This window comes from Oncorhynchus kisutch, linkage group LG12 (genome assembly GCF_002021735.2).
Source record: "Oncorhynchus kisutch isolate 150728-3 linkage group LG12, Okis_V2, whole genome shotgun sequence".
Classification (NCBI taxonomy): domain Eukaryota; kingdom Metazoa; phylum Chordata; class Actinopteri; order Salmoniformes; family Salmonidae; genus Oncorhynchus; species Oncorhynchus kisutch.
Window position 1 is genome coordinate 11722621 of NC_034185.2, and position 24302 is coordinate 11746922.

Consider the following 24302-nt stretch of genomic DNA (forward strand, 5'->3'; position numbering starts at 1 on the left):
AGCAGGTCACAAATCAGTGCTAGACATTTTGTGTAGATGTGTCAGAAACTGGGGCTCTCATCACCCCTCCATCCATCCCATCATTCCTCTAAAACTGTTCTGGCCTTCAGTGAAACCTCACGTGTTTCCTGAGAGATCAATCAAACACATCCAGATGCTTGGCCTAAACATTTCCACAAGCTTGCTCATGGTGAGTGTCGTGAGGAGTGAATGAGAGATTCCATATGTCTCCCCCCAACTGAGACGAGACAGATACTGTAGTTTTGTTGAATTATGGACGGTCTTCTAGTATCGCCTCCTTCATGTCTCCGGTTTTGATCCCGACTGAAACTGAATACTATATGAGTCCCTTTTCATGTAAAAAAATGGGAAAAAAATGCATTATCCGGGACTCCCTGCATTTCCTTTATCAGGGGGAATTGATTAATATCATATAAGATGTGGGCAATGAGGAAACTGACACAACCTCCTTCATCCTCTGTATTCTAGGTCCCTCCCATTCCATCCTGTTTTCCTCTGTGCTCCAGAACCCTCTCATTCCCTCCTGTTTCCTCTGTGTTCCAGAACCCTCTCATTCCCTCCTGTTTTCTCTGTGTTCCAGAACACTCCCATTTCATCCTGTTTTCCTCTGTGCTCCAGAACCCTCTCATTCCCTCCTGTTTCCTCTGTGTTCCAGAACCCTCTCATTCCCTCCTGTTTCCTCTGTGTTCCAGAACCCTCTCATTCCCTCCTGTTTTCTCTGTGTTCCAGAACACTCCCATTCCATCCTGTTTTCCTCTGTGCTCCAGAACCCTCTCATTCCCTCCTGTTTCCTCTGTGTTCCAGAACCCTCTCATTCCCTCCTGTTTCCTCTGTGTTCCAGAACCCTCTCATTCCCTCCTGTTTCCTCTGTGTTCCAGAACCCTCTCATTCCATCCTGTTTCCTCTGTGTTCCAGAACCCTCTCATTCCCTCCTGTTTCCTCTGTGTTCCAGAACCCTCTCATTCCCTCCTGTTTCCTCTGTGTTCCAGAACCCTCTCATTCCCTCCTGTTTTCTCTGTGTTCCAGAACACTCCCATTCCATCCTGTTTTCCTCTGTGTTCCAGAACCCTCTCATTCCCTCCTGTTTCCTCTGTGTTCCAGAACCCTCTCATTCCCTCCTGTTTCCTCTGTGTTCCAGAACCCTCTCATTCCCTCCTGTTTCCTCTGTGTTCCAGAACCCTCTCATTCCCTCCTGTTTCCTCTGTATTCTAGATCCCTCCCATTCTCTCCTGTTTCCTCTGTGTTCCAGAACCCTCCCATTCCCTCCTGTTTCCTCTGTGTTCCAGAACCCTCTCATTCCCTCCTGTTTCCTCTGTATTCTAGAACCCTCTCATTTCTCCTGTTTCCTCTGTATTCTAGATCCCTCCCATTCTCTCCTGTTTCCTCTGTGTTCTAGATCCCTCCCATTCCCTCCTGTTTCCTCAGTATTCTAGATCCCTCCCATTCTCTCCTGTTTCCTCTGTGTTCTAGAACCCTCTCATTTCTCCTGTTTCCTCTGTATTCTAGATCCCTCCCATTCTCTCCCGTTTCCTCTGTGTTCTAGATCCCTCTCATTTCTCCTGTTTCCTCTGTATTCCAGATCCCTCCCATTCTCTTCTGTTTCCTGTGTTCTAGATTCCTCTCATTTCTCCTGTTTCCTCTGTATTCCAGATCCTTCCCATTCTCTTCTGTTTCCTGTGTTCTAGATCCCTCTCATTTCTCCTGTTTCCTCTGTATTCTAGATCCCTCCCATTCTCTTCTGTTTCCTGTGTTCTAGATCCCTCTCATTTCTCCTGTTTCCTCTGTATTCCAGATCCCTCCCATTCCCTCCTGTTTCCTCTGTGTTCTAGAACACTCCCATTCTCTCCCTCTGTGTTCTAGATCCCTCCCATTCTCTCCTTCTTCCTCTGTGTTCTAGATCCCCCCCATTCTCTCCTTCTTCCTCTGTGTTCTAGATCCCTCCCATGCTCTTCTTCTTCCTCTGTGTTCTAGATCCCTCCCATGCTCTTCTTCTTCCTCTGTGTTCTAGATCCCTCCCATTCTCTCATTCTTCCTCTGTGTTCTAGATCCCTCCCATTCTCTCATTCTTCCTCTGTGTTCTAGATCCCTCCAATTCTCTTCTTCTTCCTCTGTGTTCTAGATCCCTCCCATTCTCTTCTTCTTCCTCTGTGTTCTAGATCCCTCCCATTCTCTTCTTCTTCCTCTGTGTTCTAGATCCCTCCCATTCTCTCATTCTTCCTCTGTGTTCTAGATCCCTCCCATTCTCTCATTCTTCCTCTGAGATCCCTCCAATGCTCTTGTTCTTCCTCTGTGTTCTAGAACACTCCCATTCTCTCCTTTTTCCTGTGTTCTAAAACACTCCCATCCTCTTCTGTGCTCCCTCTACCATGAACAGCATGTAACATCTAATGTATATGATGTCAGATGCCATTGAGGGGAGAAAGGGGATTTTGACTTGTGACCTTGCCACAATGGCATTTCAACGATAATTGCGAGAGAAGGTCTCCCGTCGGGTGTCCACAACACCTGCCAAACCCAGTATGGGCCACTGCTTGGCCCCCTGTTTAGGCCTTTGTCTTGATTCTCTGGGACAGCTGCTTTCACGTGGCGTTGTGCTATTAGGCCACCTCCCAGGGCCTAAAATGAACACCCGCCACCCACGACCCACCAAATGTGGGTAGATTTTGGTATTGGCGGGTAAGAATGTCTAATTCACCAGCCACGTTGGCGTGGGTCACACACGGGGCTCACTGCTTCCACTGCTAGCGAAGAGACGTTGCCAACCTCTACGAGACAGATTTGAACTGGAGTGTTAAACCACGGTTAAAGGGGCAGCTGAACATTTTTGTCTCATCTGTGATATTTTGGTTAAAAGGCTGAGGTCACAAAATTTTAAATGAAATAAAAAATATATACCACATTACTTCTTACCATTAATACATTCCTTGTTTTAGAAACATTACTAAGCATGATCATCCGTTTTGTTTTGTGTTTTTTGTGTTTAATTAATCCCCCCCAAAATATTTGGGTTGGTAAATAAATCTGAGTTGGCTGTTCGATTTAAAAATCTACATGCCACAGTGGCTGGTAGTCAAAAATGTTAGTTTAAGGCCCTGACGCTTATTGTAAACATTCCTGAGACCCAGGAGACACGGAGGCCCTTTTGTTGCGCTGATTCAGGGATCCATTAAGGGGCTTGTGTCATAGCGCCCGACCCCACAGCGTGGTTCCATGTCAGGGCTAGCTGGGGCTGATTGTGGCAGGGTGGGGGCACATTACATGGTTCTCTGAAGCAAAGTACAGTGTCAACAGTTGGCGCGTTCCCCAGGCTTCCATAGCTGTGTTTGAGATGAAGCCAACCTGTTGTTCTTAGCTTTGTATGGAATTAGGAAATATGATCCGGGGTCGTTTGTTCAGCATCAACCTCGTATTAATCTAACGTTACAAGCCCACCCGCCGTTTGCATGCTTGTGGTGTGAGCCAGGAAAACTGTAGGGGAGGGAGGTACAGCTGCTGCGGGATCATACTAGCCAAACAATTAGTTAACCATTCTTTCACTGCTATTCTCATACACTCATACAATAAAATGATCTGTTCAGAATGCAGTGAGATGAATATGACTATGCCTACAAGAATCAACGGAGGTACGTAAAGATTCCGATATTCCGATATCCAGCCGACATAACATGCACAGGTTCTGTGTCGACTGCCTGTAGCCCATTCATTGCCGTTGCACTGTTCATTGTTTAGCTCATTGTCTATCCGTAACACAGGGATGAGGCTCATTACTGTAGACGTGGTTTTTTCATGCTGCTCAACCCTTCAATAGAGGTTAAAGCACTGAGGCTTTTTAAAAATGAAAAGCAGGTAATCTCTGGTGATCTTATTAGCATTCATCTATGACAGCGTGGAGTGTGAAATGAGAAAAGGCTAGGATTAGTGGGGTACCTCAGGGGGGGATCTGGAGACATGGGGGAGAAATGGAGCAAGAGGGTAGGTGTGTGTGAGCGAGAGAGAGACAGAGACAGAGATACAGAGAGAGAGTGAGAGCAAGAGAGTGAGAGCAAGAGAGAGAAAGAGAGAGAGAGAGATACAGAGAGAGAGAGAGAGTGAGAGCGAGAGAGATACAGAGAGAGAGTTAGAGCGAGAGAGAGAGAGAGAGAAAGATACAGAGAGAGAGAGAGAGCGAGAGAGATATATATACAGAGAGAGAGTGAGAGCGAGAGAGAGATACAGAGAGAGTGAGAGCGAGAGAGAGTGAGAGTGAGAGCGAGAGAGAGAGAGAGAGAGAGAGAGAGAGCGACAGAGAGAGATAGTGAGAGAGGGAGAGAGAGATAGTGAGAGACAGAGAGAGAGAGAGAGAGAGAGCGACAGAGAGAGATAGTGAGAGAGGGAGAGAGAGATAGTGAGAGACAGAGAGAGATAGTGAGAGAGGGGGGTGGAATTGAGAATTCAGAAGACAGAAAAGACAGAGGCAACAGAAGGGGTGAGAGAGGAGAAGTGAAGGAAAGACTAAAGAATGTATACCAACTAAAAGGATAGAAGGAAATAAATAAATAGCGAAAGAAAGAAAGAAAGAAAGGCCAGGGAGAAAGAATGGAGGCAGTAGGGAGCCCCTTTCTGGCTAGCAGCCAACCGAAAGCTCACTGAATTAAGGCAAATCATTTTCAAACTAACATGATTGCTAAAACCACTCTGGCCTTGCTAGCTCAACGCCTCAAATTCCCAGGGTTAAAGCTCTTTGCCAGCCTAGAATAAATTAAACAGCAAGAGCCTAAAAGGGGAATGTTTAAATTTGAATAGTATGAAAAATAACACCAAAATACATTTCTAACAATAATAATGGCAGCAGGTGACAGACGATCTCACATCCTGAATCTCCAGTGAAATGTCAAAGTATTTTATGCCAGCTAGTGGTGGAGGTCTAAGATACAAAACTGATCCAGGACTAGATTAAAGTCATGCTCATCCAGGTCACCTGATAAGAACATGATGTACAGATCTGAGAGATGCACAGTAAGACTGATCAAAGACTGTAAAGCTGATCTAGTATCAGTTTATAGCGCATTCATGTCATTTGATAAGAATCTGGGGTGCACGTCTGAGATGTAAGGTCTAAAACTGATTTGTGATCAGACTTGCCTCTATCTATCTCTCCCCCATCCTGAACATATAAAGGTCCTTAATGCACCCTGACATGCCCTGACACAAAGTGGCACTAAGCAGACATTGCAGACAGAATTCAGTTCTGAAGTCTGTTCACTGGGTTTTTCTATAGGGGCGTATGGACAGTAAGCAAGCTTCAGTGTGAGTCTGTTCTGCCCATGTCAGACTTGGCTAAATCTCTTTTGTACTGTAACTTGGGTTGAAGTCCTGACTTCGCCCTTTAAGACAGAAGTAAGGCAACAAATCAATGTCTAGTTTTCATGTTATTATGACATAACAAAAATATTACAAATCTGATCCAATTGAAATGTGGATTTTGTCCACACATTCCCAGGCACAAACACTGCAAACACAACTCCCTTCCATTTACAGTAGATGCAACCTCAGGAGGCTGAAGAAATTCGGCTTGTCACCAAAAGCACTCGCAAACCTCTACAGATGCACAATCGAGAGCATCCTGTCGGGCTGCATCACCGCCTGGTACGGCAACTGCTCCGCCCACAACCGTAAGGCTCTCCAGAGTGTAGTGAGGTCTGCACAACGCATCACCCGTGGGCAAACTACCTGCCCTCCAGGACACCTAAACCACCCGATGTCACAGGAAGGCCATAAAGATCATCAAGGACAACAACCACCCGAGCCACTGCCTGTTCATCCCGCTATCATCCAGAAGGCGAGGTCAGTACAGGTGCATCAAAGCAGGGACCGAGAGACTGAAAAACAGCTTCTATCTCAAGGCGATCAGACTGTTAAACAGCCCCCACTAACATTGAGTGGCTGCTGCTAACATACTGACTCCACTCCATCCATTTTAATAATGGAAATTGATGGAAATTGATGGAAAATGTATCACTAAACACTTTAAACAATGCCACTTAATATAATGTTTACATGCCCTACATTACTCATCTCATATGTATACGTATATACTGTACTCAATATCATCTACTGCATCTTGCCATCTTTATGTAATACATGTATCACTAGCCACTTTAAACTATGCCAATTTATGTTTATATACCCTACATTACTCATCTCGTATGTATATACTGTACTCTATACCATCTACTGCATCTTGCCTATGCCGTTCTGTACCATCACTCATTCATATATCTTTATGTACATATTCTTTATCCCTTTACACTTGTGTGTATAAGGTAGTAGTTTTGGAATTGTTAGGTTAGATTACTCGTTGGTTATTACTACATTGCCGGAACTAGAAGCACAAGCATTACGCTACACTCGCATTAACATCTGCTAACCATGTGTATGTGACAAATACAATTTGATTTTATATGCACACAAATACACACCCAATAAACACTCTTTCTCTCTCTCATACACACATACACTGACACACACACAATACACACAGCATAGCCTAGGACCTTGTCCATGGCTCAGCACAAACGCACACACACACACACACACACACACACACTTCCACTCATAAATCCTATGTGTGTTTGGGCCTTGCGCCCGTGCCTCCTCATACCTTACTGTGGATTATAAAGCTGTTACTGACAGGTGCTCAGCACTCCCCTAGCAGCAGCCAACCAGTGCGATGAATCAAAGTGAGCACTGCCAGTGAAGGCAGAGGGCAGCGTATGTGTGTCCTAGCATGGGTGTGTGGAGAGAGAGAGAGAGAGAGAGAGAGAGAGAGAGAGAGAGAGAGAGAGAGAGAGAGAGAGAGAGAGAGAGAGAGGCAATCTGTCCAAGGGCACTCACTTGACAGGAGAAGAGACCCTTGAGTCCCACCACTCTTCATTCCTGTAGCTGAGGCGAAGGGACAAGCAGCAAGTCTCTCACACACTGTAATTAGTGTAGTGTATTCATCACCTCTAACACTATGTTCTACATCCTGAAAAGAGTTTCCTGACAAGGAAAAAGAAGAGGTCGACAGAGAGAGGAAGATGACGGGGGATTGAGACAGAGCGAGAGAAAGAGAGGAATACGAGTGAGAGAGAGAGCCGAGGTTAGAGAGAGGGAAAAACACCACGAGAGGGAGAGAGGGAATGTGAGAGAGGAAATACCTGAGAGTCGATCAGTTACGTAGAGGTTAGAGAGTGAGGATGAAGAGGATAGAAGGAGAAATCTTTACATCTGTAATGAATCTTTCCTTCAGCAGGGATGGGGCGACTCAGTGGTGTGTGATTATTTATTTACAGCAGTCTCAATGCTGGGGCTATCAACACAAACAGCCCGAGGGCTGCAGGGTAAAGAAAGGTGTGACTGATTAATCAGTTAGTGCGCAGGCTGGAGAGTGAGAGAGAGAACGAGAGAGAGGTTCCCATCCACATGCCCTTGTGGGATACCAGTTGTATTGACTATAAAAGGTGTGTCGAGGGAAGGGGTCCTGGGGGCACTGCTTTAAAGACTGTTAGATGTTTTAGACCTCAAAATAATTCAAATGTCAAGATCGGTCCCTGTCCCAACCAGCTATATGCCCCAAACCAAATGAACGGTAAAGATAGGCACCCAAATTAAATTAGGAAATTAGAAGGTGCATTGTGTGCAAGAGTATGAGCTGTTTATTTGTGTGTGTGTGTGTGTGTGTGTGTGTGTGTGTGTGTGTGTGTGTGTGTGTGTGTGTGTGGGTGTGTGTGTGTGTGTGTGTGTGTGTGTGTGTGTGTGTGTGTGTGTGTGTGTGTGTGTGTGTGTGTGTGTGTGTACTTGAGGTTTGTATTAGTCTCGGTGTCTGTTTGGAACACAGTAGTGGTGGTAAGAGACGCTGAGCTGGCTCTGACTTCCCTGTGTCTCTGCATACATTAACCGTATTGACCAGCGGGGCTGCCCAGGATGGAATCAGTCAAAGAACAGATGTGGTCAGCCCGCATCGCTGAAAATGACTAACAGGCCACGGCCCTGTGCATCCCACTGGCATATTATCAGAAACAGCCTCATCCTCCATAGAGATTAGATCTATGAAATGGGACTGAAACCCTACATATAGATGTTTTTCACAAAGAGATTTTAGGTGGATCATGTACTGCTTTTTTAGGGGGGGGGGGTCATATTTTTGGGGAGCCAATGAAAGCATAATTTTCTATCAAAAATTGAATATTCCTTTCTAATTAATGCTAGTGTTCCTCAACAATTATAATTCTCAACCTCTTGTGTCCAAGGTCCACAAGTATCTCAATGGTAGTACCAAGTCTACATCCAGCAAATAGTCAGGTTTTTATTGTGTAGTATAGAAAGGGTTTCTGGTCCTTCAAGACAAAGTGATTGCGACGAGCAAATCATAGCTGACAGAATGTCTATCCACCATGACTAACCTAACTACAGTGTAGCTCATTCCAACCTGTTAACCAATCACGAGCCAAGCCTACCCTATTGTCAGCGAATCAGTGCAGGTGTCCAAGACACCAAGAGTCACTTACTTCCAACGAACAGCTTGAAAGCTCATTTTGAATGTACAGTGTGAAGAAATACATAGGGGGATATCGTGGCGTCGTGGCACACAAACATTAATACCATAATCCTATGAAACAAAGCATTAGCCCATTATGCAAATGATATGAGACAGACAAGAAGATTGAGCCGCGTTTCATTTGGTTCAGCTGCCCACCTCTGGGGCAATTATGCTGGATTTGTAAGTACTGTATTGTTGAATGCACAAGGCTCAATGCAGTGTGAATATGGAATAGCAACTACCTCTCTCAAGGTCATCCCTGGGGTCTAGGAGAGCACCCGACCTCAACACTTTGGAATGGACCCCAAAGCAAGTTGCCATGGCAGCAGGGTTGTATTTTAGAAACAAATTAAGGGGGATGGAAGGATGGAGGATGAAGAAGGGAGTGAAGTGGGGCTGTGGGATGGATTGTGAAAATTGGGGCTCTTCACTTTCGTCTATAGTAGGTTACTGGTTTATTGCTATTTTAAATCCATTGACATTTTTCAGGAAGGGCTGAATTAAACTGTAGTATATTGTATACATTTTTTGTCAGGTTGCTTACACTGTACATAAGAAGCTCAACCACATTATGGTCAACAAACAACCCATTCTACTTTCAGTTGCATCCCTGGTCATTTTCATATTGCATGTAGACGCTAAGCCACCGCTCCTTAAAATATTTCAGACTGATTCACCCCTGAACCTGTTGACTTCCCTCTGAGACTGTCCAGTCGCGTGGTGGAATCGAAAACCCAGGACCCAAGCAGTGTTGTGACAGTCGTCCTCCCACTTGCCGGGTTGGAGCTGGCAGTGTGGTAAAACAAGTCGTGCTAGGAAGGAGTACTCATGCTGGCATTGTCAAAACAGGACATGTGGAGGCTGCCCATGTGGAGGCTGTCCATGTTGAGCCTGTCCATGTGGAGGCTGTCCATGTAGAGGCTGTCCATGTAGAGTCTGCCCATGTGGAGGCTGCCCATGTAGAGACTGCCCATGTGGAGGCTGCCCATGTGGAGGCTGCCCATGTAGAGTCTGCCCATGTGGAGGCTGCCCATGTAGAGGCTGCCCATGTGGAGGCTGCCCATGTGGAGGCTGCCCATGTAGAGTCTGCCCATGTGGAGGCTGCCCATGTAGAGACTGCCCATGTGGAGGCTGCCCATGTGGAGGCTGCCCATGTAGAGTCTGCCCATGTGGAGGCTGCCCATGTGGAGGCTGCCCCTGTGGAGGATGCCCATGTGGAGGCTGCCCATGTAGAGGATGCCCATGTGGAGGCTGCCCATGTAGAGGATGCCCATGTGGAGGATGCCCATGTAGAGGATGCCCATGTGGAGACTGCCCATGTAGAGGCTGCCCATGTGGAGCCTGCCCATGTAGAGTCTGCCCATGTGGAGGATGCCCATGTGGAGGATGCCCATGTGGAGGCTGCCCATGTGGAGGCTGCCCATGTAGAGGATGCCCATGAGGAGGCTGCCCATGTAGAGGATGCCCATGTGGAGACTGCCCATGTAGAGGCTGCCCATGTGGAGCCTGCCCATGTAGAGTCTGCCCATGTGGAGGATGCCCATGTGGAGGATGCCCATGTGGAGGCTGCCCATGTGGAGGCTGCCCATGTAGAGGATGCCCATGAGGAGGCTGCCCATGTAGAGGCTGCCCATGTAGAGGCTGCCCATGGGGTCCTACAGCAGAGCAGCCCTTCTCTTTAGGTCTATGTGTCAATGACAAATGCTGTTTCTCATGATTTGCTGCACTGAGAAGAAATTCACCTACGATATAGTGAGATATACACTCACCAGACAGTTTATTATGTACACCACCCAGTTCACGAAAATTAGTCAAGTGGCCGTGGCTTGATATATAAAGCAGGCAGACAGGCATCGAGGCATTCAGTTACTGTTCGATTGAACGTTAGAATGGGCAAAACGAGTGACCTAAGATGCTTGGTATGATTGTCGGTGCCAGGTGAGCTGGATCCACTATCTCAGAAATGGCCGCCCTCCTGGGCAAGAAAAAGATTCAGTCAGTGGCAGTCCTGCAGGCGAAAACAGCTTGTTAATGAGAGAGGGCTAAGGAGAATTGTGGAAGCTAAAAGGCGCAACACAAACAGACAAATAACAGCACAGTACAACAGTGGTGTGCAGAAAGGCACGCACAACTCTTCGATCTTTGTCACGGACGGGCTATTGCATCAGAAAACCACACCAGGTTCCATTCCTATCAGCTAAAAACAAGACGTAGTGGCTCCAGTGGGCACGTGATAACCAACACTGGACAATTGACCATTGACAAAACAATGCCTGGAACATGACAGTGAGTTCCATTTACTTTGAGTGGCCTGGTCAGTCCCCAGACCTCAACCCAATACAGTATCTTTGGGATAAGATGGAACAGGCTGTTCGCAGCATGAATGTACCACCATCCAATCTGTAGCAACTGCGTGATGCCATTGCATCAGCATGGACCCACGTCCCTGTGGAACGTTTACGACACCTTGTAGAATGCCCCTAAGAATTCCGGATGTTCTGTGGGCAAGAGGGGTGGTCTGACCGAGTACTAGAAGGGTGTACCTAATAAACTGTCCGGTGAGTGTATGTCCATATAGAACTCCCTTAAGCTGAATTCCCATTCTTCGTCCAAGTTCTTGCCTATGTATAATGCGTCAGCTACTGTATCTCCAATAAGTCAGTGTGTCAGATAGGTATATGATCTATCTGTTTCGGATGATCCATCCCTCGCAGGACGGTTCACTCCCAGGCATTTGCCCTGGCATGGCTCTCAAAATCTGCTCGGCAGTGCAAAAATCCAATCTGCTGGGAGAGAGAGGTTTTATGACTGTAATGGTAATCTAACCTTCAAAGATTTACAGATAAAAGGAGAGTGGTTCTCTCTCTCTCTCGTTCTCTCTCTATCTCTCGCTCTCTCTCTCTCTCTCGTTCTCTCTCTCTCTCTCTCTCTCTCTCTACCTCTCTCTCTCTCTCTCTCTCTCTCTCTCTCTCTCGTTCTCTCTCTCTCTCTCTACCTCTCTCTCTATCTCTCTCTCTCTCTCTCTCGTTCTCTCTCTCTCTCTCTCTCTCTCTCTCTCTCGTTCTCTCTCCCTCTCTCTCTCTCTCTCTCTCTCTCTCTCTCTCGTCTCTCTCTTCTCTCTCTCTCTTCTCTCTCTCTCTCTCTCTCTCTCTCTCTCTCGTTCTCTGTGTCTTTAGAAAAGGCTGCCCGGGATGACTTTGATGTGATTGTAGGTTTAATACTTAAGGCTCTCTGTCTCTCTCTCTCTCTCTACCTCTCTCTCTCTCTCTCTACCTCTCTCTCTCTCTCTCTCTCTCTCTCTCTCTCGTTCTCTGTGTCTTTAGAAAAGGCTGCCCGGGATGACTTTGATGTGATTGTAGGTTTAATACTTAAGGCTCTCTGTCTCTCTCTCTCTCTCTACCTCTCTCTCTCTCTCTCTACCTCTCTCTCTCTCTCTCTCTCTCTCTCTCTCTCGTTCTCTGTGTCTTTAGAAAAGGCTGCCCGGGATGACTTTGATGTGATTGTAGGTTTAATACTTAAGGCTCTCTGTCTCTCGCCTGGTGAAGGGCTTTTCCTTTGGTATGTGTTGTAACGTTTTAAGGGTGGAGGGTCTTTGAGAGACAGCACTGGTGATGGAAAGCACTTTCTAGAAATTCTCTGTGAAGCGGCTTCTGTGTGCTTTGCGGCATTGTATATCTGTGTTGTTAATGTCACTCGTATGTCATGCTTTTTTCCCGCACAGACCTTCTTCCTCCTAAAATCTATTATCCCACCAATTTTCCACTGTAGCTTTACTCTGTAGTTTTACTCTGTGGTTTTACTCTGGCTTTCAAAGCACTTAAAAGTAAAAATCATTTTGAGTGCTCTCATCTATGAAAAGCACTTTCCTCCATCCACCTCTGTAGTATTTATCCTATTCACATCATGATATTGTGCAAAATGTTTCTCATACCGCATACTCCTATCATACCAACTGTCCATTTCAGTTTCCACCTGGTTATATGGGATGTTACACATACTCCTATAGGTTCTATAACCTAACATATAGGTTCTATAACCAAAACCTACACCATATAGGTTCTATAAAATAACCTGCACCATATATGTTCTATAACCTAACCTGTATAAAAAAATACAGGTTCTATAACCTAACCTATATAAACCATGTAGGTTCTACAACCTAACCTGCACCATATAGGTTCTATAACCTAACCTATATAAACCATATAGGTTCTATAACCTAACCTATATAAACCATGTAGGTTCTACAACATAACCTGCACCATATAGGTTCTATAACCTAACCTATATAAACCATGTAGGTTCTACAACATAACCTGCACCATATAGGTTCTATAACCTAACCTGCACCATATAGGTTCGATAACCTAACCTGCACCATATAGGTTCTATAACCTAACCTGCACCATATAGGTTCTATAACCTAACCTGCACCATATAGGTTCTATAACCTAACCTATATAAACCATATAGGTTCTACAACATAACCTGCACCATATAGGTTCTACAACATAACCTGCACCATATAGGTTCTATAACCTAACCTATATAAACCATATAGGTTCTATAACCTAACCTGCACCATATAGGTTCTATAACCTAACCTGCACCATATAGGTTCGATAACCTAACCTGCACCATATAGGTTCTATAACCTAACCTGCACCATATAGGTTCTATAACCTAAACCTACACCATATAGGTTCTAGAACCTAACCTGCATCATATAGGCTCTATAACCTAAACCTACACCATACAGGTTCTATAACCTAAACCTACACCATGTAGGTTCTATAAACTAAACCTACACCATATAGGTTCTATAACCTAAACCTACACCATATAGGTTCTATAACCTAACCTGCATCATATAGGTTCTATAAACTAACCTGCACCATAGAGGTTCTATAACCTAACCTGCACCATATAGGTTCTATAACCTAACCTGCATCATATAGGTTCTATAACCTAAACCTACACCATATAGGTTCTATAACCTAACCTGCATCATATAGGTTCTATAACCTAACCTGCACCATAGAGGTTCTATAACCTAACCTGCACCATATAGGTTCTATAACCTAACCTGCATCATATAGGTTCTATAACCTAAACCTACACCATATAGGTTCTATAACCTAACCTATATAAACCATATAGGTTCTCTTGTACCTCCTTTCGTTGGATTTCATTGAAAGAATATAGAGCCCATATACACGCACTCACAACCAGCACACACACGTACACACATGCACGCAGACACTCACACACCCACACGCACAGAATCCAGAGTAGTGATATTGTGAAGGGTGTCAGTTCAGCCTTCTCCCCTTCTCCTCCATGCTTGTTTTTGACCTTTCAGTAGAGAATGCCTCGCCTACTTGCTGAAATAGATCCTATCTGATAATCTGGCCGCCTGCTGAAATGGTGTCGAAGTGGTCTTTGCGTGGGCAGGTTCTACTCTTTCTTTGAAGTGGTAGGCTACTTTGAACTAGAGCTTTGGCTGATGGGAAATATAGCACGATAAGATCACGACTACAGCTGACTGTACAGCCGAATACATCCAGGCCTACAAGAAACTAGGGGAATACATATTTATGATTTACGTAGTTAGATTTTGTCCTGCTATTGTTGTCTGTCTAACTCAAATCCAACATAAATTTCAGTTTCCAATGAAAATCAGAGTCAAAATACAGTTGCAATTTTTAGAACTGGAAAAAGAGTGTGGAGGCATTGTCAAAGTCCCAAATGGCACACTATTCCCTACATAGTGGACCAGAGCCCTGTGGGCCCTTGTCAAAAGTAGTGCACTATATAGGGAATATGTTGCCATTAGCTACGCATAATTGTCAGACACAAACTAGCAACTCTATATTAATCCCTGAGACAAAGATTCATGACAAGTGTGTCAATCTCACCCGGATGACAATAGTAGTCCAACAAATAAAGACTGTAGCATATGAGTGAACGTTACGCTTGACATTTGAGGTATGTTCTCTTACACTAGATAAAGATTATTATTTCACAGTGCTGGGAGAAAATATCCTCAGTGTCAAAGTGTGAAATCATTCTCAATAAGTTTCCTTGGTTCGCTCAGGTATTTACTTTGTCTCTGTCTTCTCTCTGTCTTCTTATCCTTCTCTCTGGAGGCACTCTAAACAACCTCCAAATACAACAACGTAGAAAGTTAACCTAGTCAGCATGTAGACTGCTCAAACTTCATTCTGGACAGAAAAGTTCACTCTGAGGCTTTCATTTTAGGTTGTTATGCTTTTAGTTTCCAATGTCGTGTTCCAGAGCTAAGGAACATCTGCATCATCATTTCCATAGGCTGTCGAATAGTAGCTAATGTGTGAAAATTATATATAAATGACTTATCTCCCCACTCCAAGTGACTAACCCAGGCATCCATCACTGACATCTTCGGCTAGGGCTACTAGCAATACTGGCAATATATATGGATTGCCAGCAGCGACAGAGTATTTTGGTAGCCTGGGAAAAGGCTCAGAGATTTTGACACGAACACTACTGGAGGCCTGAATAAGTAATGGGGCAGACTGTATCCTGCCTTCCCCTTGGAAGTGGAGAAGGAGACTAAGGCTTAGATTTCATCTGCACTGAGGAAGATCTGCGTTATAGCGCGATTGGCATTTAAAGATTTTGTATATAGATTTAGTATATTTAGTATGTAGTATATAGCCTTAAAACAACCAGATGGGGGGAGGGAATGTGTTGAGTCTCTGGTCATGTAACTAGTTTGAGGAAACTAGGCGTATGTCGCACATCACTACTTTACAGGAGAGGCATTTGAAAGTAAACAAGTCTTTTTTGGGGCAGAAATGCCTTCTGGAACATGTGAACTTTCCTGTGCTTTTATAACAAACTTGTATTCTATCCGTAAATACCAGTAAAACTGTTAAATTACAAGCCTAGTTGGTTTAGCCACGGAAGAGACAGGGACTTTCCTGCTAGTCATGATTTGCTGAGATAATGGATGGTCTGGACGTAGCATGCCTCTGTCTATAACGTGAGCTGCTCATTATGTGTTGATAGTCATTTCTACTGCACAGTTTTTAAAGATATAACGTTAGCCATCAATAACTATTTTTAACTATTTTTTTTTCACCTTTATTTAACCAGGTAGGCTAGTTGAGAACAAGTTCTCATTTGCAACTGTGACCTGGCCAAAAGTTGTGCTACATTTCTCAACAACATTGAGGCCCTGAATTTAGGAGAATCTATCGACAGATCAGTTGGAATAAAGTGATGGGCTACTTTCTGCATACGCCACGGTCAGTGTGAACCAATGTTACTTGACACAACACTGGCCAAACAAAACAGAGTTAAATAGTTTCAGCTACCTGCAGATTCATACTACAGCTATGACAATTTTGTATTGGTAGTAGTGTGAGATGGGATTATTCCGGTTCATTGTTTAGCTAGCCAGCTATCTAGCTACATGTCTAAACAAGACTCTACATGTCTAAACAAGAGAGATGATCACATGACCCATCAAGATAGCCAGTTATGTCTGGGGGTGGTTACGACCATCTATTGTATTTAATGAACATGTGTACATGTCTAGACAATAGTGACCCATCCACTTAGCCAGATGTGTGCTGGGGGGTTGATTATAGCATTTCCTTCACATGACCATTCAATTTAGACAAGTGTGTCTGTGTCATCTAATAATGATAAAATAGTTATATCTGTACACTTTCTGTTTTTGATATTGCTACTATGCAAGTAATCATTTCATTGTACTGTTTACACCTTCTGTATCCTGTGCATGTGACAAATAAATGTAGAATTTATTTGATATAGCGTGTGTTTACCAGAGACGTTAATGTGAAGAATAACATGACCTGCACCAAAGTCAGATTAGGTTAAAGGCCAAGGACTAGATAACATGGATTTTTATCTGGAGTTTTTCCTTATTGTAGGCTACTACTTTTACCACTTTTAGTCTTTAAATATTTGGTTGTTTACTAAACTACTCACTCTGTTTAGCACATGGTCTCATGTGAATCCTTAAAGAGGTGGGTGGGGCTAAGGCATAAGAGGGTGTGAACAATGCTTAATGGATGTAGACAAAGAAGAGGTCTCCAGCAGGAATACCAAAACATTCAAGTGCCATTTTCTCAAAAGTGGGGATACAAGTTTAGCAGCTTTCGAGCCAGAATTACTTTCCCATTGTTTCTCAACAGCAGGCGTTTGATATACCATTTTCTAGCTCTGAGTCTCTACTTTAATCCAATGTAAAAATCAGAATTTCAAATTTTGCTACATAAGACCGAATCGAGTTGGTCACATATGCCCTATTGGATGGGTCCAATCCAAGACAAAGGTGGATATAACCATTATTTGTATGATGTGTAGCAGGTTTGGGGTCAATTCGAATTGAGGGCAGTCAATTTAGGAAGTGGTTTAAATTTAAAATGTAAAAACTCTTCAATTGAATGAGTCATTGAAAATATATGCCATTTTTTTATTATGGAATTGAAATTTCAGTTCACTTCCTGAATTGACTGCCCTGATATGTGGAAAGAGGCAGCAGTTTCAAGGTGGATTGCGTCATTGATCAAGCCACAAGTTCACAAGTCTCTGAAATCTACATATGCATATATCACCCACAAGGCTCTTTAGGGTAAAGTATGGCTTTGACTTACCTGATGAAGAACGAGGCTGCAGCGGAGGGTGTGTGGCTGGTTTGGGTGGGGGTGGGCTGGGGCTGGTGTACGGTAGGAGTGATGGTGGCATAGTCGTAGATGGGGCTCCCAGGGGCAATGGGCATGTAGTTCCTGTATGGGTCAGGAGCCAAGCCCTGCGTCTGGACAGGGAGAGAAGGGGGGGGGGGGGATAGAGAGATGGAGAGAGAGACATGAGCATCAACCAATGTGACAAAAAAAGTATACAAATTCTGCATCCAACTTCAATGTTATGACCATGACTTGCTTTCAACAAACCAAAACATTTAGTGAAGTAAAAACCAAACAAACCAAATATTTTCAAGAAACTAAACAAATTGCATAATATGCTCTCACAGGTCAGAGAAGCCTGTTGGGGAACTCAGTTGAGCGACTGCTTTGGTTGATGTGGCTCCTGCATTTGTGAGCAGGAGTAGCAAAAAGCTTAGGGAAAACACATCACGCAGGCCACTCCACAGCAGTAAATGACCTGTGTAACAATGCTACAGTTCGTTGTCACTCCATTCGCTGCAGCTGCAGGTTGGTAATCTTGGTCCTTTACTCTCACTGCTAGCTAGTCATTAGCTTATTAGCTTTGGTCATTAGCTTTGGTCATTAGCTTTGGCCTGATTACCGACTCACACTGTGCTACAATATGGTTAGCGTTGAAAAACTGATAGAGTCCCATCCATTATCACTTGTTCTAATCATCTGTGACTAAAATATGAGATGACATAGGATATGTAATTCAACCAGATTGATGTGTAATATGAGAATGACTGAACTTTTGAGTGTTGGACAAAACACAGCAGTCGTTGGTATGCCATTTGATTTAACAGAGATAAACCACTTGTGCCAATCATCTCATAGGCTACTGTATGTTCACAAGTCAACGCAGCCCCTCCCACAATCTCCATTTGGCCTTGTTATTTCAAATGAGCCAGATGCATCTTTTAATGTGCTGTCTGCTTTCTGGTGACGCCTGTTGTTGGGGATGTAACATTTTTCTCTTTCTCTTTCTCTTTCTGTTTCATTTTTCTCTTTCTGTTTCATTTTTGTATTTTAATTTCTCTCTCTCTCTCTCTCTCTCTCTCGCTCTCTCTCTCTCTCATCCCTTTAGTCTATAAGGAAATTAAGAAACTGGGGCAGGCATCCACTCTGTACTCATCACAGTGGATTACCGTGGCGATGTCTGCGGAGTGCCGACATTTGGCGGGGAGTCCATTATTCAGTTCTTTGACTGCGGCGTTGGCGCGGCAGCTAACAGGATTACAGAGACGCACGCCGTTCGCCCCTCCACGGAAGCGCCGCCACACAGAGAGAGGACGGAAGTAGTCAACAACAAAAAGCTGCCACACTGACACAGCCAAGACGCCCCCAGCTGCCACATTGTCACAGATGCCCCCTTATTGCTCTTAAAGTGATTCTAGGTCTCTGAGTAAAAGAAGGGCCAGTACCTGGTAGTTGTATATGTAAAATGTATGTTAATACAGGCAACTAGAATTGTTGATGGTAATTGTTGATAATTGCAATTTGATCTACTGCAAGCGTTGGCAACAGGCGGCCAGCGGACCAATTACCGGCCCCGGAGTGATTTCTTTTGGCCCCCCAAAGTGACATTTTTGACTGTAAAATGAGTTTAATTCAGGAAACGGTTCCCAAGTATTCCCATGAATAAAAAAAAGAGATTTGGTCGTGTCTCAATGTAATAAAGGAATTAAATTATTGTTATTATCAAATACAATCTCTTTTTTGGGCTTAGTTGTGGTCAATTTGCAGTGTACAACCTTCTCTGACAAAAATCGGCCCGCGGCTGAACCTAGTTGCCTACCCCTGATCTACTGCTTTTCTGTTGGCAGTAACAGAGAAATTGACTCAAACATAACAGTGGTCAGGGACTCATCATTTCTCACAGGTCAAGTTCTATTTTCTTTCAAATTGTTCCAATCCTAATGAAAAGAACAGTATTTTGGGGGGGTTCTTCCTAACAAACAGGGTCTTCCCCCAATCTATATATAGTATTTACATTGAGATCATTTATAGAATTAAATACCTTATGAAAAAGGTAGAGCAAGCTGTTATTTCTTTGTTAATCTTTGGCATGTTACATCATCATCACCCCCCAATCACCCTCCCCTCAATCATCCCCCACAATCACCCCCCACAAAGACTGTAAACATACGTATCTATATGGTTGTTGAAGCATGTCTACAGTACAAACAACAACAGTATTTGTTTGGTAACTTGTTTATCCACCCCAGGGGTAAACCATCTGCCGACTACACCTGATAGCAGTGCTATTTATATAACCCCTAACAGGAGCGCACTAGTCTGACAGACACATGTGACCATGGGAAGAGGCACCTTCAGTATGGCTTCAAAGGTGCCCTTCGTGACACACTCGCGTTTTAATCATCTCCAGGGTGCCACTCATAGATGCTGTAGCACGTTTTCTTCTCATTCTATAGCATGGCAGTTTGAGTGAGCGTACCTGTACGTGACACGCCTGTGCTTAAACTACATATAAGATAATGGCAACAAGTAACCCAGATGCATTTCGCTTCGCTATTTTTGTTTCCAAGCTTCAATGGAAGTCACAGTGAATAAGCCACGAGGAGGAATGTTGCAACTTGGAAGTCAGACCCAAATGGCTGATGGGTAGATAACGAGCTGTAGATTGTAGAATAATGTTGTCTCTTCCTCGCAGTGGAACAGATTACAGAGATCCAGAATCACTCAAACACCAACATCCCACTGAACACGACTGTATATATTACCAAAAACTCCTCTCACACATCCTATAATAATTCAAATGTAGAGGCTGGCCAGCAGAGCAGTAGCCTATTAATGGCCAGCAGGAGATCTACATTTGGGTCTAAATTGGAGGTCCATATTTTTATGATGTAACGGCTAGGTTATGGTGTTAGGGTAAGGCGGTGGGTGTGAAGAGCCGGGGGGGCTGGGATGTTACCGGGGTGGCTGGGATGTTACCGGGATGGCTGGGATGTTACCGGGGTGGCTGAGGTGTTACCGGGGTGGCTGGGATGTTACCGGGGTGGCTGGGATGTTACCGGGGTGGCTGGGATGTTACCGGGGTGACTGGGATGTTACCGGGGTGGCTGGGATGTTACCGGGGTGGCTGGGATGTTACCGGGGTGGCTGAGGTGTTACCGGGGTGGCTGGGATGTTACCGGGGTGCCTGGGATGTTACCGGGGTGACTGGGATGTTACCGGGGTGGCTGAGGTGTTCCCGGGGTGGCTGAGGTGTTCCCGGGGTGGCTGGGATGTTACCGGGGTGGCTGGGATGTTACCGGGGTGGCTGGGATGCTACCGGGGTGGCTGAGGTGTAACCAGAGTCTGACAAATCCATACAGTACTGGCCCTTTGCACCTCGAGGAACTAAAAGCAATAAGTCAAGTCACATGACTTAATGAATTATGGAACTGGGTCATATACGGTGCTATGGCGTCTGTTTGGCCTTGTGGTTCACCCGTTAGTCAATTCTACATTTTTTCAGCTCAGAATATATCATTTACGAGACTAGTATCTTTTCAGTGAGCGTGCTTTGCTATAATTCCTTGTTGTTAGTGTATGAGGTTTGAGATTTGTAGTTTTAGCATTCATAAGTAGAAAATGTTTCTCTCTTTTTTCCATTCTCTTCTTATTCTCTTTCTCTCTCACTCCTTCCCTACCCCTGGGAGGTTGTTGTCCAACAGGGTTGGAGAATAACCAATGTAAGATGTTTTTTTAAACGATAACTGTAATCTGTTACGTTAGCAGCAAACATATTGCAATCAGATTACACATACTTTTGAAAAACTAAATGATTACTTTGAAGATTACTTTTACATTCAGAAAGGATGTTTGCGATATAATCTTTGACAATTTTCTGTTTTTCTCAATGACGTTCAAATCAACATTGAAAAAAGGAGCAAGTTTAAGTTTGTTCCACCTGAGTGAGTCTGACAACAAGTCAGAGACCACTATGATGTCAGAGACCACTATCATGTCAGAGACCACTATGATGTCAGAGACCACTATGATGTCAGAGACCACTATGATGATGCATCAAATGTGTTTGATTGATCGCGGGAAAAGAGCAGGTATAGGGTTTTGTAGGCTACAGTCCAAGCCATGTCTTCCAATGGTGCGACTACTGTCATCATCCAAAGATGATCCAACTTTAATTAACGCTTGGAGGTCAGGATGACAGCAGTGGTGTAGTCTACGGCGATACGGATATCACTTATTATTGATATATACTGTACATAGCGCATTGATGTGAAACAATGCTACTCTCTCATTTAACTATTTGTGCCTTACAGATTGTGGTTGTTGTGGATGGATAAATGTTTATTTGAACCCAATAATGTTTGAATTCAAGAAGTTTAAGCTGCCTGTCAATCATTGTTTTTGAAACCAGTGGACAGCCAGTGAAAAATGTGCTCTAGCAGCAGCTGCATAGTGTGGACCCAGCCTATGGAACAAAAGTGAGGCTTTTATTGCTCAATCTAATTCATTCTGTTTAAAAAATATATATCCATAGGCCTAATGGACACATGCTCAAACTCACACACTGTTGATAGACTTAAAGGGGCAATCTGTAGTTTTATCCATTTTTGGACTTATAAATTACATATATATCCATTGATTCTTGACGAATATAACTTATAAATGCCTCATGACCTTAGTTCAATTCTAAATGTAACAAACACTGTATAGCCTCATAACCTGGTTAAAACAATAATGTTGATATCATGGATGATCAGTCCTTGTAATTGTTTCATCTGTGGATTTGCCCTTTTAAAGAACTGCATATTATCAAGATATCAAAGTGTCACTAACAAAAAGGTAAACAATAGGCCCATAGAAAATGCAGCATGTGGCATTCGTTTTTCACTTTACTAGTGCTCAAAGCATGCCATTCCATGAGCGTAACAAGCCCAATCAGTCTTCCATGACAACAAAATCATAAACAACAGAGTAGGGCTGTCTTATAAATCCTTAGTTTTGGGGTTATGATCAGGTTAAACAATTGTCTTTATCTATAATTCCATATTTCCGAATCCTATTCTTGAAGATCAAGGGGTATAACATATTGGAATGACTGGAATTGTGATAGACTTTGGTTTTTAATGTAAAGATAAATTGAATCGTATTATTATATGTAGTAGAAACCAATAGGTTAGAAGAAGCCACATAACCAACCCATAAAGTAACATTTTACATCCATATATGGCCAGCTATGTAAACTTTAACATTGATTTATCCAATAGATGTTGTTCAATTGGTAACATACATTTTTGTCTTCTTCTAATGCTTCTTAACGGGAAAGTCATCTAAAAGTATCTGAATGTAATCAGATTATGTTACTGATTTTGGGGTAATCCAAAAGTTATGTTACCGATTACAATTTTGGAAGGGTAACTAGTAACTGTAACGGATTACACTTAGAAAGTAACCTACCCACCCCTGGAGGTGTGCAATATTGGCACGGCTGTTCCAGGGCAGACCCAGGTACTGATGACAGCGGGAAGGTTACTCTGGGCAACAAGAAACACTTTAAAAAATGCTCACGAAATGTGATGCCTATGGGACTAATTGAGAGGGAGGAACCCTACAGTGTGCCTGCCATTTGGGTTGGCTCAAAGTGGCCTGTTGGTGATTTGAAGCAGAAAGCGAAACAACAAACCTTTCACAGTTTGTGAGGCTGTTTTTCTGCACCTGGTTTTCAACATTGTGCAAAAAATACATCTTTCATCGGCAATTCACCCTCTTGATCCTTTTCTGCTTGTCAACTAAGTCTGATAAAAAACCCAGGTGTAGGCTACAAAATAGAAATTAAACTAATAATATAGCTGGCTTTGTTGGTATGTGTCTAGTCCTTCTCTGTTCCCAGTAATCAAACATTTTAGTCTTAGTAAATTCAATGTTTAGTGAATGGAACAATTTATTTGATGGAAAATGCTTATATTCATCTAATTAATACTCCTATATCTGTCTGTATATTTCAGCATGGTACACTGAAATGACTACAGACCCTTCTCTGAATCCTCATCTTTGATCGTGTCCTTCATAATCAGAGCCCGGTCCAAAATGGGGGAAGGCAGTGAAGCGTGAGGTGTGCCCACTCCTCCACTCAACCCAAGCCAAGCCTCCCAGATGGATGTCAGACGTGCTTATTCACCTCAGGTGAGAACCAGGCCCCATCTGTCAGCACAGAGAGGAGGGAGGCATGATCCTGGCTTCCTTTTCCTTTGTGTTCTCTTCCATTTGTCCTTCCCTTGTTTCTCTCAGTCTCAACATAAACCAACACCTTTCCCTCTCCTCTGAGAATTTGGTGAGTCATTTTTCTGGTAAGGCTGCAGACGGCATTGAACCATCTTGCTCGGCCGAATGGGGTGGTGTCTCCTTAGAGCATTACTGACACGTCTCCTTGTCTCCAGTGCCCTCGCCTACCTCCTCCCTAATTAAATCAAGTACCCATATTTCATTCTTAGGCCAAATCCTATGGCTTCTGTAGTGTTCTGAGTTCTGTAGTGTTCTAAGAACAGCCTGAATTCTTCGGGGCATTCTATAAGGTGTCGGAAATGTTCCACAGGGATGTTGGTCCATGCTGAAGCAATGGTATCATGCAGTTGATACAGATTGGATGGCGGTACATTCATGCTGCAAACAGCCCGTTCCATCTTATCCCAAAGATGCTCTATTGGGTGGAGGTCTTGGGACTGACCAGGCCACTCAGGTAAACTGAGCTCGCTGTTATGTTCCATGCAATGTCTTTCCACTCTTCTTCTTGTTTGTTGTTTTTAGCTGATAGGAGTGGAACCGGGTGTGGTCGTCTGCTGCAATAGCCCTTCCGTGACAAGGATCAACGAGTTGTGCATTCCGAGATGCCGTGCTCACACCACTGTTGTAGTGCGCCGTTATATATCTGTTTGTGGCCAGCCTGTTAGCTTGCACGATTCTTGCCATTCTCCTTCGACCTCTCTCATCATCGAGCTGTTTTGGCTCAAAGGGTCACCGCTGGCTGG

General features: G+C 43.9%; 1 protein-coding gene across 3 annotated transcripts in view; it reads right to left on the reverse strand.

Moving 5' to 3' along the window:
* kif26aa (kinesin family member 26Aa) overlaps nucleotides 1-24302 on the reverse strand; it is a 171110-nt gene that overhangs the window by 68535 nt on the left and 78273 nt on the right. For all 3 annotated transcript variants that reach the window (XM_031836884.1, XM_031836883.1, XM_031836882.1), the window contains exon 4: nucleotides 17251-17411. In XM_031836884.1, coding sequence (XP_031692744.1) covers nucleotides 17251-17411 — 161 coding nt within the window. The remainder of the gene's footprint in view (nucleotides 1-17250; nucleotides 17412-24302) is intronic.